The sequence below is a fragment of the Carcharodon carcharias genome, chromosome 19 (assembly GCF_017639515.1).
Source record: "Carcharodon carcharias isolate sCarCar2 chromosome 19, sCarCar2.pri, whole genome shotgun sequence".
Taxonomy (NCBI): domain Eukaryota; kingdom Metazoa; phylum Chordata; class Chondrichthyes; order Lamniformes; family Lamnidae; genus Carcharodon; species Carcharodon carcharias.
Genome location: NC_054485.1, coordinates 113,509,513 through 113,522,100, shown reverse-complemented (window position 1 = coordinate 113,522,100; position 12,588 = coordinate 113,509,513). Strand labels below are relative to the sequence as shown.

Sequence of the window (12,588 nt, the reverse complement as noted above, 5' to 3'; positions counted from 1 at the left end):
TGACCTTTGAGTTGCTTGATAGAGGGAGTATCAGAAAAAATAATCACAAATAAATAATTACTGCTTAACCTTACTTTTCTTGGCCAAAAATGAACTTTTGAGTTGAGTTTCCTGTTGCAGATAAAAGGTGAGAAGATAAATGCTAATCCTTCAATAACTCTGTATGCTATAGGGAAACCTGGAAAAGGACAAAATAAAGAATGTGTGAAATGAAGACTGTATCGAATAGATTGTGTAGCAGAAGATTCATTGCTGTTTGTCAGAGGAAAACCTGGTCTTCAAGATGAACTCTACACCTCGACTTGTCTCAAAACCAGAGGTTTGTGGCTTCAAGCCCCAACCTGGGACTTGAGCTCCTAGTCTAGGACAATGCCTCAGTGCGATACTTTCTGAATACTGCACTAACGTTCAGATGAGCTGTTAAACTGGCTGTTTTAATGTATGCCAGTGACACTATCTGATGACAGGGAAGTCCTCCTAACCAAAATTTATCCCTGAACTTACACCACCACAGCAGATTTGCTGTTTGTGAGACCTTGCTCTGTGTGAATTGGGTGCTGGGTCTGACTGCATAATTACCCTCCAAAAGTAATTATTGATTTTGAGTTTATAATCTCAGCTGACATTTCAGGGCAGTATTGAGGGAGTACAGGAATGTCTTCCAGTTGGACCATTAAGGTGAGACCCTGACTCTCCTGACTCTCATGGTAGCATTTGAAGAGCAAGCAATTGTCCAGTTCCTCCCTCAACCAAGGGCATCAAAACAGGTGACTTGGTCATTCATACATTTGCTGTTTGCTGTGTTTTGCCTACATCTCTACAAAGACTACCCTACATGCTTTGGGATGTCCTGACGACCTCTTGAGGCACCATATAAATGCAAGTTATTATGTTCTTCTCTCACAACTGCTGGAGGACAGCATCAAGGTGGGTTGCAGGGGCTGTGGTCTCTTCCAGCCTTTCAGACTTTCCATGTTTCTATCTAGTGAATGGTAATAGAAATGTAGCTGGCGTGTGAATTTAAACACAAACAGAACAGGACACTTACCGGGATCAAGCACACAGAGCACTGTTGCAATCAATAGAGCGAGAAGGGAGGTCATGTGGAAGAAGACAAAAACAGCTGTCAGCTCCACATGCCTGTTGTGAACTAGAAACACAAACAAATGTAAGAAAGATTCATAAGAACATAAGAAATAGGAGCATTTGGCCCTTCGGGTCTATCCACCATTCAATAGGATCAAATTTCATCTTCTACCTCAACTCCACTTTCCTGCAATATCCACATGTCCCTTAATTCCTTCAGAATCCAAAAATCTATCCACCTCTGTCTTGTGTATCCCCAGTGACTGAGCAGCCATTCTGGGGTAAAGAATTTGAAGATTCCCAACCATCTGTGTACAGAAATTTCTCCTCAGCTCAGGCTTAAATGGCCAATCTCTTTCTTGAGACTGTGACCCTGTGTTCTAGGATCCCCAGCCAGGGGAAACATCCCAAAGAGCGTCTACCCTGTCAAGCCCCTTCAGAATTTCATATACTTCAATGAAATCACCTCTCATTCTTCTAAACTCCAGGGAATGAAGGCCTCATCTATTCAAGTGCTCCTCACAGGACAACCCCCTCACTCCAGGAATCGGTTCAGTAAACCTTCATTATGCTCTATCTAGGGCAAGCATGTCCTCCTTTAGGTAAGGAGATTACCAATGCCCTGTATAATTGTGATAAAGCATCTTAATTCTTGCACTCTAATCCCATTGTAGTAACACCTAACATACTATTTGCCTCCCTAATTGCTTGCTGTAGCTGCGTGTTAACGTTCTGTGATTTATTTACAAGGATGCCTGGGTTCCTCAGGATGCAAACATTTCCTAGTCTCTCACCATTTTCTTTCAACCACAGAGGAAAATTTCACATTTTGCCACACTGTACTTCCATCTGCCATGTTCTTGCCCTCTCACCCAACCTTGCTATATCCCTCTGCAGCTTCTTTGAGTGCTCTTACCACTTAATTTCCCAGCTAACTTTACATCATCAAACTTGGATATGTCACATTCCGGCCTCTCATCTAAATCATTAATAAACATTGTAAAGAGCTGAGGCCCAAGTACTGATCCACACTGGACCCTATAGTCCAACAATCCGAAAATGTCTCCTTTATTCCTACCCGCTGTTTTCTTTCCACGATCAATGCTCATTCCATGCTAATATATTCAGTCCACTACATAAGCCTTAATTTTATGTAATAACCTCTTATCAGACACTTTAGCAAATTATTTTTGAAAATTCAAATACACTACAGCCATTGGTTTCCGGAACCTTTATGCCTCCTACTGGCCCACATCCTCAAGAAACTTTAATAGATTTGTCAGAAGCAATTTTCCTTTCTTAATCTGTTCTATTCATTTCAATAAGATAAAAACTCTGGCATTATTGTTAAGTGCATAAGCTTGTGATATAATGAAATGATAAAGTACATTTGTTACTTTTGTGTATCTCCAGGGTGTAATGGAGTATGAAAACTTCTGCACCGTAGGATGTTGATGTGCTAACCAGAGCAATGACAGATGTCACGAGAGAGAATTCATGGAGCAACAGCAATCCTGAAACAGGAAACTGATAGCAATCTATCTCAATACAAGTCACAGAAATATACTTCACAACCCAGTGCAACATGAAGCCAGCAGACATTATCTGAGATTCCTCAATCTACTTTAAATATTTCCCTTGTTCCCTCTCATTTATTTATTTTGCCCTTGGCATATGGTTGGAGCTTGCAAATCTACATTTACAGGAATGCTTAACTGCCCTGAGGAGATTGTGTTTGTTGGTAAGTGTCACTCCAAGGGAAATGGGTCAATTCTGTTGTAAGTGTTGGGCATAGTTTGGTAGGTCTTAAGGTAATCGTAGTTTGAGGTAGTTCAACTGTAAGTGGGAAACCTGTTGGGAAGAGTGTCCTGCAGTCAGCGTCACGGTGAAGCAGTCTGGGAAGAGTGTCCTGCAGGCAGCATCGTGGTGAAGCAGTCTGGGAAGAGTGTCCTGCAGTCAGCATCGTGGTGAAGCAGTCTGGGAAGAGTGTCCTGCAGTCAGCGTCATGGTGAAGCAGTCTGGGAAGAGTGTCCTGCAGTAAGTATCATGGTGAAGCAGTCTGTGAAGGGTGTCCTGCAGTCAGCATTGTGGTGAAGCAGTCTGGGAAGAGTGTCCTGCAGTTTACATTGTGGTGAAGCAGTCCGGGAAGAGTGTCCTGCAGTCAGCATCGTGGTGAAGCAGTCTGGGAAGAGTGTCCTGCAGTTAGCATCGCGGTGAAGCAATCTGGGAAGAATGTCCTGCAGTCTTCATCGTGGTGAAGCAGTCTGGGAAGAGTGTCCTGCAGTCAGCATCATGGTGAAGCAGTCTGGGAAGAGTGTCCTGCAGTCTTCATCGTGGTGAAGCAGTCTGGGAAGAGTGTCCTGCAGTCAGCATCATGGTGAAGCAGTCTGGGAAGAGTGTCCTGCAGTCAGCACTGCGGTGAAGCAGTCTGGGAAGAGTGTCCTGCAGGCAGTTCTGGTTGAAAATAACAAGAGTAACTTCACACGACAGCGCGAGAGAGTGGTGGAGAGATCAGAACCAGCGCGAGTGCGGAAAGATGCTGACATCAGCACAAAGGTGTGCACTGATTGGTGAGTAGTGGGTAAGTGTTTTTCTCCAGTTTAAAATAGATTAAGCTAAGGAAAAGTAAGAGCTCTAGTTTTTATTTCAAGTACATAAATAATTTAATGTTTTTTTATTGTATTTAACTTTAAGGGTTTTTTTTCAACTAGAGGCATGGCAGGACAGCTCAGTCCTGTGTTATGTGCCACCTGCAATATGTGGGAAGTCCTAGATGCACCTTGTACTCTGACCGCCCACGTATGCAGGAAGTGCCACCAGCTGCAGCTACTTGAGCTCCGAGTTTTGGTGCTTGAACAGTAGCTGGAGGCACTGAGGTGCATCTGCCAGGATTAGAGTTTTGTGGACAGCACTTTTTTAAATGCGGTCACCCCACAGCTTACGGAAGTGCAGACAGAGAGGGAGTGGGTGACCATCAGTCAGAAGAAAGGTGTCAGGCAGGTAGTCAGGAAATCCCCAGCGTGTATCTCACTCGAGAACCGTTTTTCTGTGTTGGAAAACGGTGAGAGTGACAGTTCCTCTGGGGAGTGCAGACACACTCATGGCTCTGTGAGTGGCTCAGCTGCATAGTGGGGGGGGGGAGAAGAGCAATAGTGGTAGGAGGCTTAATAGTAAGGGGAACAAGCAGGCATTTCTGCAGCTGTAGATGTGACTCCAGGATGGTATGTTGCCTCCCGGTGCCAAGGTCAAGGGTGTCACTGAGTGGCTGCAGGACATTCTGAAGGGGGAGGGCAAACAGACAGAGATCGTGGTACATATTGGTACCAACGACATAGGTAGAAAGGGGGATGAGGTCCTGCAAGCAGAATTTATGGAGCTAGGAAGCAGATTAAAAAACAGGACCTCAAATGGAGTAATCTCTGGATTAGGTACACCCACAGTGCTGTTAGGGAGGGAGTTCCAGGATTTTGTCCATGTGGTGTAGGTACACCCACAGTGCTGTTAGGGAGGGAGTTCCAGAATTTTGTCCATGTGGTGTAGGTACACCCACAGTGCTGTTAGGAAGGGAGTTCCAGGATTTTGTCCATGTAGTGTAGGTACACCCACAGCGCTGTTAGGGAGGGAGTTCCAGGATTTTGTCCATGTGGTGTAGGTACACCCACAGTGCTGTTAGGGAGGGAGTTCCAGGATTTTGTCCATGTGGTGTAGGTACACCCACAGTGCTGTTAGGGAGGGAGTTCCAGGATTTTGACCCAGCGACAGTGAAGGAACGGCAATATATTTCCAAGTCAGGATGGTGAGTGACTTTTTTCCCAACCTTGTTTTCAAATCCCTCCATGGCCTCAACCCTATTTCTATAATCTCCTCCAAACCCACAGCCTTTTGAGATATCTCTGCTCTTCTAATTTTGGTCTCTTGTGCATTCCAAGTTATAATTGCTCCTCCAAAGGCTGTGCCTTCAGTTGCTTAGGTCCCAAGCTCTGAAATTCCCTCCCTATGCCTCCATCTGTCCTTCCTCCTTGAAGACACTTTTTAAAATCTACTGCTTTGACCAAGCTTTTGGTCATCTGACCTAATATATCTTCTTATGTGGCTCAGTGTCATTCTGTGTTATGCTCCGGTGATGCTCCTTGGGACAGTTATGTGAAAGGTGCTTTGTTGTTGTTGTTTTTCTGCTCACTGCCCTTTAGGAAGGATGTGAGGGTCCTCGAGGGGGTGCATATGAGATTTACCAGAATGGTTTCAGGGAGGGGGGTTTTTACTTATAAGGTTAGGCTGGAGAAGCTGGGGTTGTTCTCCTTGAAGCAAAGGAGATTGAGGGGAGGTACAAACTAGGTGGACACAGATTTAAGTTTTTGCAAGAGATGCAGGGGTGACATGAGGAACAGCAATTTAATGCAGTGAGTAGTATTGAACTGGAACTCACTCCTACAAGGGTGATGAGACCAGAGCTGATGAATAATTTCAAAGGGAAATTGGACGGGTACTGAGGGAAATAAACTCTCGGGGCTACAGGGATAGAGTGAGGGAATGGGACTGACTGGATTGCTGTGTGGAGAGCCAGCATGGACTCAATGGGCCAAATGGCCTCCTTCTGTGCCACAAATGACTCTATATCCCTTGTTTTGCACTAAGCACTCTCCCCGATCTGTGTTACTGGTCAAATGTCACCTTTAATCCAGAATTCCTCTTTATAGAATCAATATCCACTTAAATAACAAGACTCAGACAGGCTGTAAGAGAGACCTCTTTGTTTCACACTGCTGGCTTTCTTGCTGCCTCAAACATTGAACAGCTTTTAATACGGACTTAACCCCAGGCCAATATCAGATCATCAGTTAAAACAAAATCCGTGGACGGCCATTCAGTTCGAAGTCCCAAAACATGACATGTCTTAAAATCACTATCGTGGAGCTCATGAACACTAAATAGAAAAACTGAGAAAACTTACCCTCGATAAAGAGCAAATGAGAGTTCCTGTTCTCACTGACTCTGTTTCTGACCACACAGGCATACAGGTCACAGTTTGTAAATAGAGGAGCGTTAATGCTCAGTGTTTTGTTGTCAATTGATATTTCGTGAGCTGCATCACCTTTTAGTAGTTTACTGCCCTTCATCCATGAGCTTCCCCAGTTCTCACTACACAATCAAGAACAATACTGGCTGCATCGCCGTGATCTTGAATTATCAATGTCTGTCCAAGGAGAAAGGACACACAAAGTCAATCGTTGAACTTGGCATGTTAGCCGTTAAAATGGTGCTCAGTTGGAAAACTCCTCTACTGACCCTCTCTGAAGGGCATCTTTGACAAATCTGTAACATGACTTACTGCCTGGTCTGATTGGATCACAGTCTCAGCAAAAGTGCCGAGATGGCTGGTGATAGATTGAAATCGTACAGAGAAAACTTTCAGCAGATGGGAAGCAATTCACCTCATTGTACCTGTGTCTGTCTAAAAACAGTTCTCCAGTATAATCCCACTTTCCAACTCTTGGTCTATAACTCTGTAGATTTTGGTACATTAAGTGCATATCCAAGTAGTTTATTAAGATGTAATGAGGGTTTCTACCTCTACAACCCTTTCAGGTGGTGAGTTCCAGACCCCACCCCCCCCCATTAACATCTGGGTGAAAAAAAAGTTCTCCTCAAATCCCCTCTAAATCTTCTACCAATTATTTTAAATCCATGCCCGCTTCTTATTGACCTCTCTGCTAAGGGGAACAGGTTCTCCATATCCACTCTAACTAGGCCTCAAATAAATCTCCCGTCAGCCTCCTCTGTTCCAAAGGAAATAACCCGACACTCCAATCTTTCCTCATTGTTAAAATTCTCCATTCCTGGCAACAGCCTCTGTGAATCCCCTCTGCACCCTCTCCAGTAGGATCACATCCTTTCCGTAACGTGGTGACAGAATTGCATACAGTCCTTTAGCTGAAGTCTAACTTGTGTTTTATGCAGTTCCAGCATAACCTCCATGCTATGATATTACCTTCGCTAATAAAGGGAAGTATCCTGTCTGCCTTCTTAACCATCTTTCAGAGAAGATGGTGATGTAGCGGTTATGTCACTGGGCTAGTAATTCAAAGGCCCAGGCTGATGTTCTGGGGACACGGCTTCAAATTTAATTTCAGTTAATACATCTGGAATATTTATCTGGACTCAGTAATGGTGACCATGAATGGTGACTTAGCGACTGTTGTAAAAACCCACCTGTTCACTAACATCCTTTATGGAAGGGAATCTGCTGTCCTTACCTCATCTGGGCAACAGGTGGCTCTAGACCCACAGCAAAGTGATAGATCAGTTCAAGGGCAACTAGGGATTGGCAACAAACATTGGCCTTGTCAATGACGCCCACATCCCATGAAATAAACAAAATCTACCTGTCCTACTACCTACCTTCAGAGGTCTGTGGACGAACACTCCAATGTTCCTCTGTTCCTCAATACTACCATTTATTGTTTATTCCTTTATTTTGTTTACATTCCCCAAATGCATTACCTCTCTCTGATCCACTTTTACACGTTCTCTGTCAGCAAGTGGAATTACTCCTCCTCCTCCTCCCACACCCCCGCCCCCACCCTTCTCACTGGCCCCTGTGCTCTCCACTCTTCTTTCAGCTTCTCAGTCACTGATCCAGGCTTCAACTCGCTGCATATGGAATAAACAACAGAGTTTCGAGTGAAATTGTTGGGTCCCCTCCCTCCACAAGATGCTGTTCCTCAGGTGGATGTACATCAGAAACACAATGGGAAACAAAAAAAAATGGAAATGTTTAAATTCCCCTCTCCAACGGGGGCCACAGTGTGGGAGAACACTATAGCCATGGCAGGTTCTGACCGTGTGACAAACGCAGAGATTGGGGGATCCCTTCTGGAGTTTGTAGTCCTCCTCCTGTCTATGCTGGGCTTCTCTTGTCTGCAGCATTCTTGCTCTTGAGCAGGCAATGAGCCACCTGCAACCTAGAATTGCAGAGTCAACCAACATTCCTGTTGGAACAGAGTCACATTTACCACAGTCAGACTGGGTAAAGGTGGTAGATTTCCTTCTGTGAAGGACATTAGTGAACTAGATGGGGTTTTAAGACAATCCAGTGGTTTCACGATCATCATTAATGAAACTAGTACTTTATTCCAATTTTATTCATTGAATGCTGTGGTAGGATTTGAACTCAGGTCTCTGGGGCATTAGTCCGCCCTCTGGATTGTCCAGTTACATAACCACTATGGTACCTGCCCCGGTTGTAAAACCAGTTGTAACAAAAGCAGAAAATTCTGGAAATACTCAGCAGGTCAGGCAGCATCTGTAGAGGGAGAGAAGCAGAGTTAACGTTTCAGGTCGATGACCTTTCAGATATCCACTGCCCTTACCTTGAACTGCCAGGATACTGTTAAAGTAAGCCTTGTTTGTAGTAGAGTTAGGGGATGTTAAGATGGTCTCATAAAGGCCACTGTCACCAATATCTGCATTCTTCAGCACAATGGACCCATTTTTTTTATTGTATTTAATTCGGTACATGTAATAATCATTGAAATTAATGTCATGTGTCCCAAGAGTATGAATCAAAATTAACGTAACGTAGAAAGGTCGAACAATCGACCACCTGATCGCAGTTCCCACTTGAGGCGTTTCACCACTGTATCCTTTCAGTGAAACAGAGGAAGTTCTGAAGGCAGCAGTGTGCACCCTACCAGCATGCTTTCGAGTAACATGTCATGAATCAACTGGAAAAAAAAATTACATAGCTTGTTATATGCTTGAATTCAACAGAATAATTCCAGGGGGAGACAGTTTGAAACAGGAAGGAAGCAACAATGAATTTTCTCTCCAAAAGAAATGTGAAGTTTGTCATCTGGACTGTACTCGAGTTACACTGATTCCCATCTATCATTCCAGCAGAAACATTACTGCTCACCTGGGTATGGGGGGAGGGTGGTTGGGGAGGGAGAACAGGACCTAACCAGTCCCCTCCCTGTTCCCAATTCCCCCTCATTGTGACAGACCCAGACCAACCCCTCCCCCCACCTCAGAGTCAGACCCAGACCAACCCCTCCCCCATCAGGGTCAGACCCAGACCAACCCCTCCCCCCATCAGGGTGCCAGACCCAGACCAACCCCTCCCCCCACCTCAGAGTCAGACCCAGACCAACCCCTCCCCCCATCAGGGTCAGACCCAGACCAACCCCTCCCCCCGTCAGGGTGCCAGACCCAGACCAACCCCTCCCCCCCTCAGGGTCAGACCCAGACCAACCCCTTCCCCCATCAGGGTGCCAGACCCAGACCAACCCCTCCCCCCCTCAGGGTCAGACCCAGACCAACCCCTCCCCCCCTCAGAGTCAGACCCAGACCAACCCCTCCCCCCCTCAGGGTCAGACCTAGACCAACCCATCCCCCCCTCAGGGTCAGACCCAGACCAACCCCTCCCCCCCTCAGGGTCAGACCCAGACCAACCCCTCCCCCCATCAGGGTGCCAGACCCAGACCAACCCCTCCCCCCCTCAGGGTCAGACCCAGACCAACCCCTCCCCCCCTCAGGGTCAGACCCAGACCAACCCATCCCCCCCTCAGGGTCAGACCCAGACCAACCCCTCCCCCCCTCAGGGTCAGACCCAGACCAACCCCTCCCCCATCAGGGTGACAGACCCAGACCAACCCCTCCCCCATCAGGGTCAGACCCAGACCAACCCCTCCCCCATCAGGGTGACAGACCCAGACCAACCCCTCCCCCATCAGGGTCAGACCCAGACCAACCCCTCCCCCATCAGGGTCAGACCCAGACCAACCCCTCCCCCATCAGGGTCAGACCCAGACTAGCCCCTCCCCCTCACCATAACAGACCCAGACTAGCCCCTCCCCCTCACCATAACAGACCCAGACCCCTCCGCCCCTCAGGGTGCCAGACCCAGACCAACCCCTCCCCCTTCACCATAACAGACCCAGACTAGCCCCTCCCCCTCACCATAACAGACCCAGACTAGCCCCTCCCCCTCACCATAACAGACCCAGACTAGCCCCTCCCCCTCACCATAACAGACCCAGACTAGCCCCTCCCCCTCACCATAACAGACCCAGACTAGCCCCTCCCCCTCACCATAACAGACCCAGACTAGCCCCTCCCCCTCACCATAACAGACCCAGACTAGCCCCTCCCCTTCACCATAACAGACCCAGACTAGCCCCTCCCCCTCACCATAACAGACCCAGACTAGCCCCTCCCCCTCACCATAACAGACCCAGACCAGCCCCTCCCCTTCACCATAACAGACCCAGACTAGCCCCTCCCCCTCACCATAACAGACCCAGACTAGCCCCTCCCCCTCACCATAACAGACCCAGACTAGCCCTTCCCCCCATCAGGGTGACAGACCCAGACTAGCCCCTCCCCCTCACCATAACAGACCCAGACTAGCCCCTCCCCCTCACCATAACAGACCCAGACCAGCCCCTCCCCCCTCACCATAACAGACCCAGACTAGCCCCTCCCCCTCACCATAACAGACCCAGACTAGCCCCTCCCCCTCACCATAACAGACCCAGACCAGCCCCTCCCCTTCACCATAACAGACCCAGACCAGCCCCTCCCCCCTCACCATAACAGACCCAGACTAGCCCCTCCCCCTCACCATAACAGACCCAGACTAGCCCCTCCCCCTCACCATAACAGACCCAGACTAGCCCCTCCCCCTCACCATAACAGACCCAGACCAGCCCCTCCCCCTCACCATAACAGACCCAGACCAGCCCCTCCCCCTTCACCATAACAGACCCAGACTAGCCCCTCCCCCTCACCATAACAGACCCAGACCAGCCCCTCCCCCTTCACCATAACAGACCCAGACTAGCCCCTCCCCCTCACCATAACAGACCCAGACTAGCCCCTCCCCTTCACCATAACAGACCCAGACCAGCCCCTCCCCCTTCACCATAACAGACCCAGACTAGCCCCTCCTCCTTCACCATAACAGACCCAGACTAGCCCCTCCCCCTTCACCATAACAGACCCAGACCAGCCCCTCCCCCTTCACCATAACAGACCCAGACTAGCCCCTCCTCCTTCACCATAACAGACCCAGACTAGCCCCTCCCCCTCACCATAACAGACCCAGACTAGCCCCTCCCCCTCACCATAACAGACCCAGACTAGCCCCTCCCCCTCACCATAACAGACCCAGACTAGCCCTTCCCCCCATCAGGGTGACAGACCCAGACTAGCCCCTCCCCCTCACCATAACAGACCCAGACTAGCCCCTCCCCCTCACCATAACAGACCCAGACCAGCCCCTCCCCCCTCACCATAACAGACCCAGACTAGCCCCTCCCCCTCACCATAACAGACCCAGACTAGCCCCTCCCCCTCACCATAACAGACCCAGACCAGCCCCTCCCCTTCACCATAACAGACCCAGACCAGCCCCTCCCCCCTCACCATAACAGACGCAGACTAGCCCCTCCCCCTCACCATAACAGACCCAGACTAGCCCCTCCCCCTCACCATAACAGACCCAGACTAGCCCCTCCCCCTCACCATAACAGACCCAGACCAGCCCCACCCCCTCACCATAACAGACCCAGACCAGCCCCTCCCCCTTCACCATAACAGACCCAGACTAGCCCCTCCCCCTCACCATAACAGACCCAGACCAGCCCCTCCCCCTTCACCATAACAGACCCAGACTAGCCCCTCCCCTTCACCATAACAGACCCAGGCTAGCCCCTCCCCCTTCACCATAACAGACCCAGACTAGCCCCTCCCCCTCACCATAACAGACCCAGACTAGCCCCTCCCCCTCACCATAACAGACCCAGACTAGCCCCTCCCCCTCACCATAACAGACCCAGACCAGCCCCTCCCCCTTCACCATAACAGACCCAGACTAGCCCCTCCCCCTCACCATAACAGACCCAGACTAGCCCCTCGCCCTTCACCATAACAGACCCAGACTAGCTCCTCCCCCTTCACCATAACAGACCCGGACTAGCCCCTCCCCCTCACCATAACAGACCCGGACCAGCCCCTCCCCCCTCACCATAACAGACCCAGACTAGCCCCTCCCCCTCACCATAACAGACCCAGACTAGCCCCTCCCCCTCACCATAACAGACTCAGACCAGCCCCTCCCCCTTCACCATAACAGACCCAGACTAGCCCCTCCCCCTCACCATAACAGACCCAGACTAGCCCCTCCCCCTTCACCATAACAGACCCAGACCAGCCCCTCCCCCTTCACCATAACAGACCCAGACTAGCCCCTCCTCCTTCACCATAACAGACCCGGACTAGCCCCTCGCCCTTCACCATAACAGACCCAGACTAGCTCCTCCCCCTTCACCATAACAGACCCGGACTAGCCCCTCCCCCTCACCATAACAGACCCGGACCAGCCCCTCCCCCCTCACCATAACAGACCCAGACTAGCCCCTCCCCCTCACCATAACAGACCCAGACTAGCCCCTCCCCCTCACCATAACAGACCCAGACCAGCCCCTCCCCCTTCACCATAAC

At 49.4% G+C, this 12,588-nt stretch overlaps 1 protein-coding gene across 1 annotated transcript in view; it reads left to right on the top strand.

The window, feature by feature from the left end:
- The first annotated feature begins 2,760 nt into the window (after positions 1-2,760).
- The window catches only part of LOC121291357, a 55,235-nt gene continuing 45,407 nt past the window's right edge, over positions 2,761-12,588 (top strand). Inside the window, exon 1 of the mRNA XM_041212426.1 lies at positions 2,761-2,827. Coding sequence (XP_041068360.1) covers positions 2,761-2,827 — 67 coding nt within the window. The remainder of the gene's footprint in view (positions 2,828-12,588) is intronic.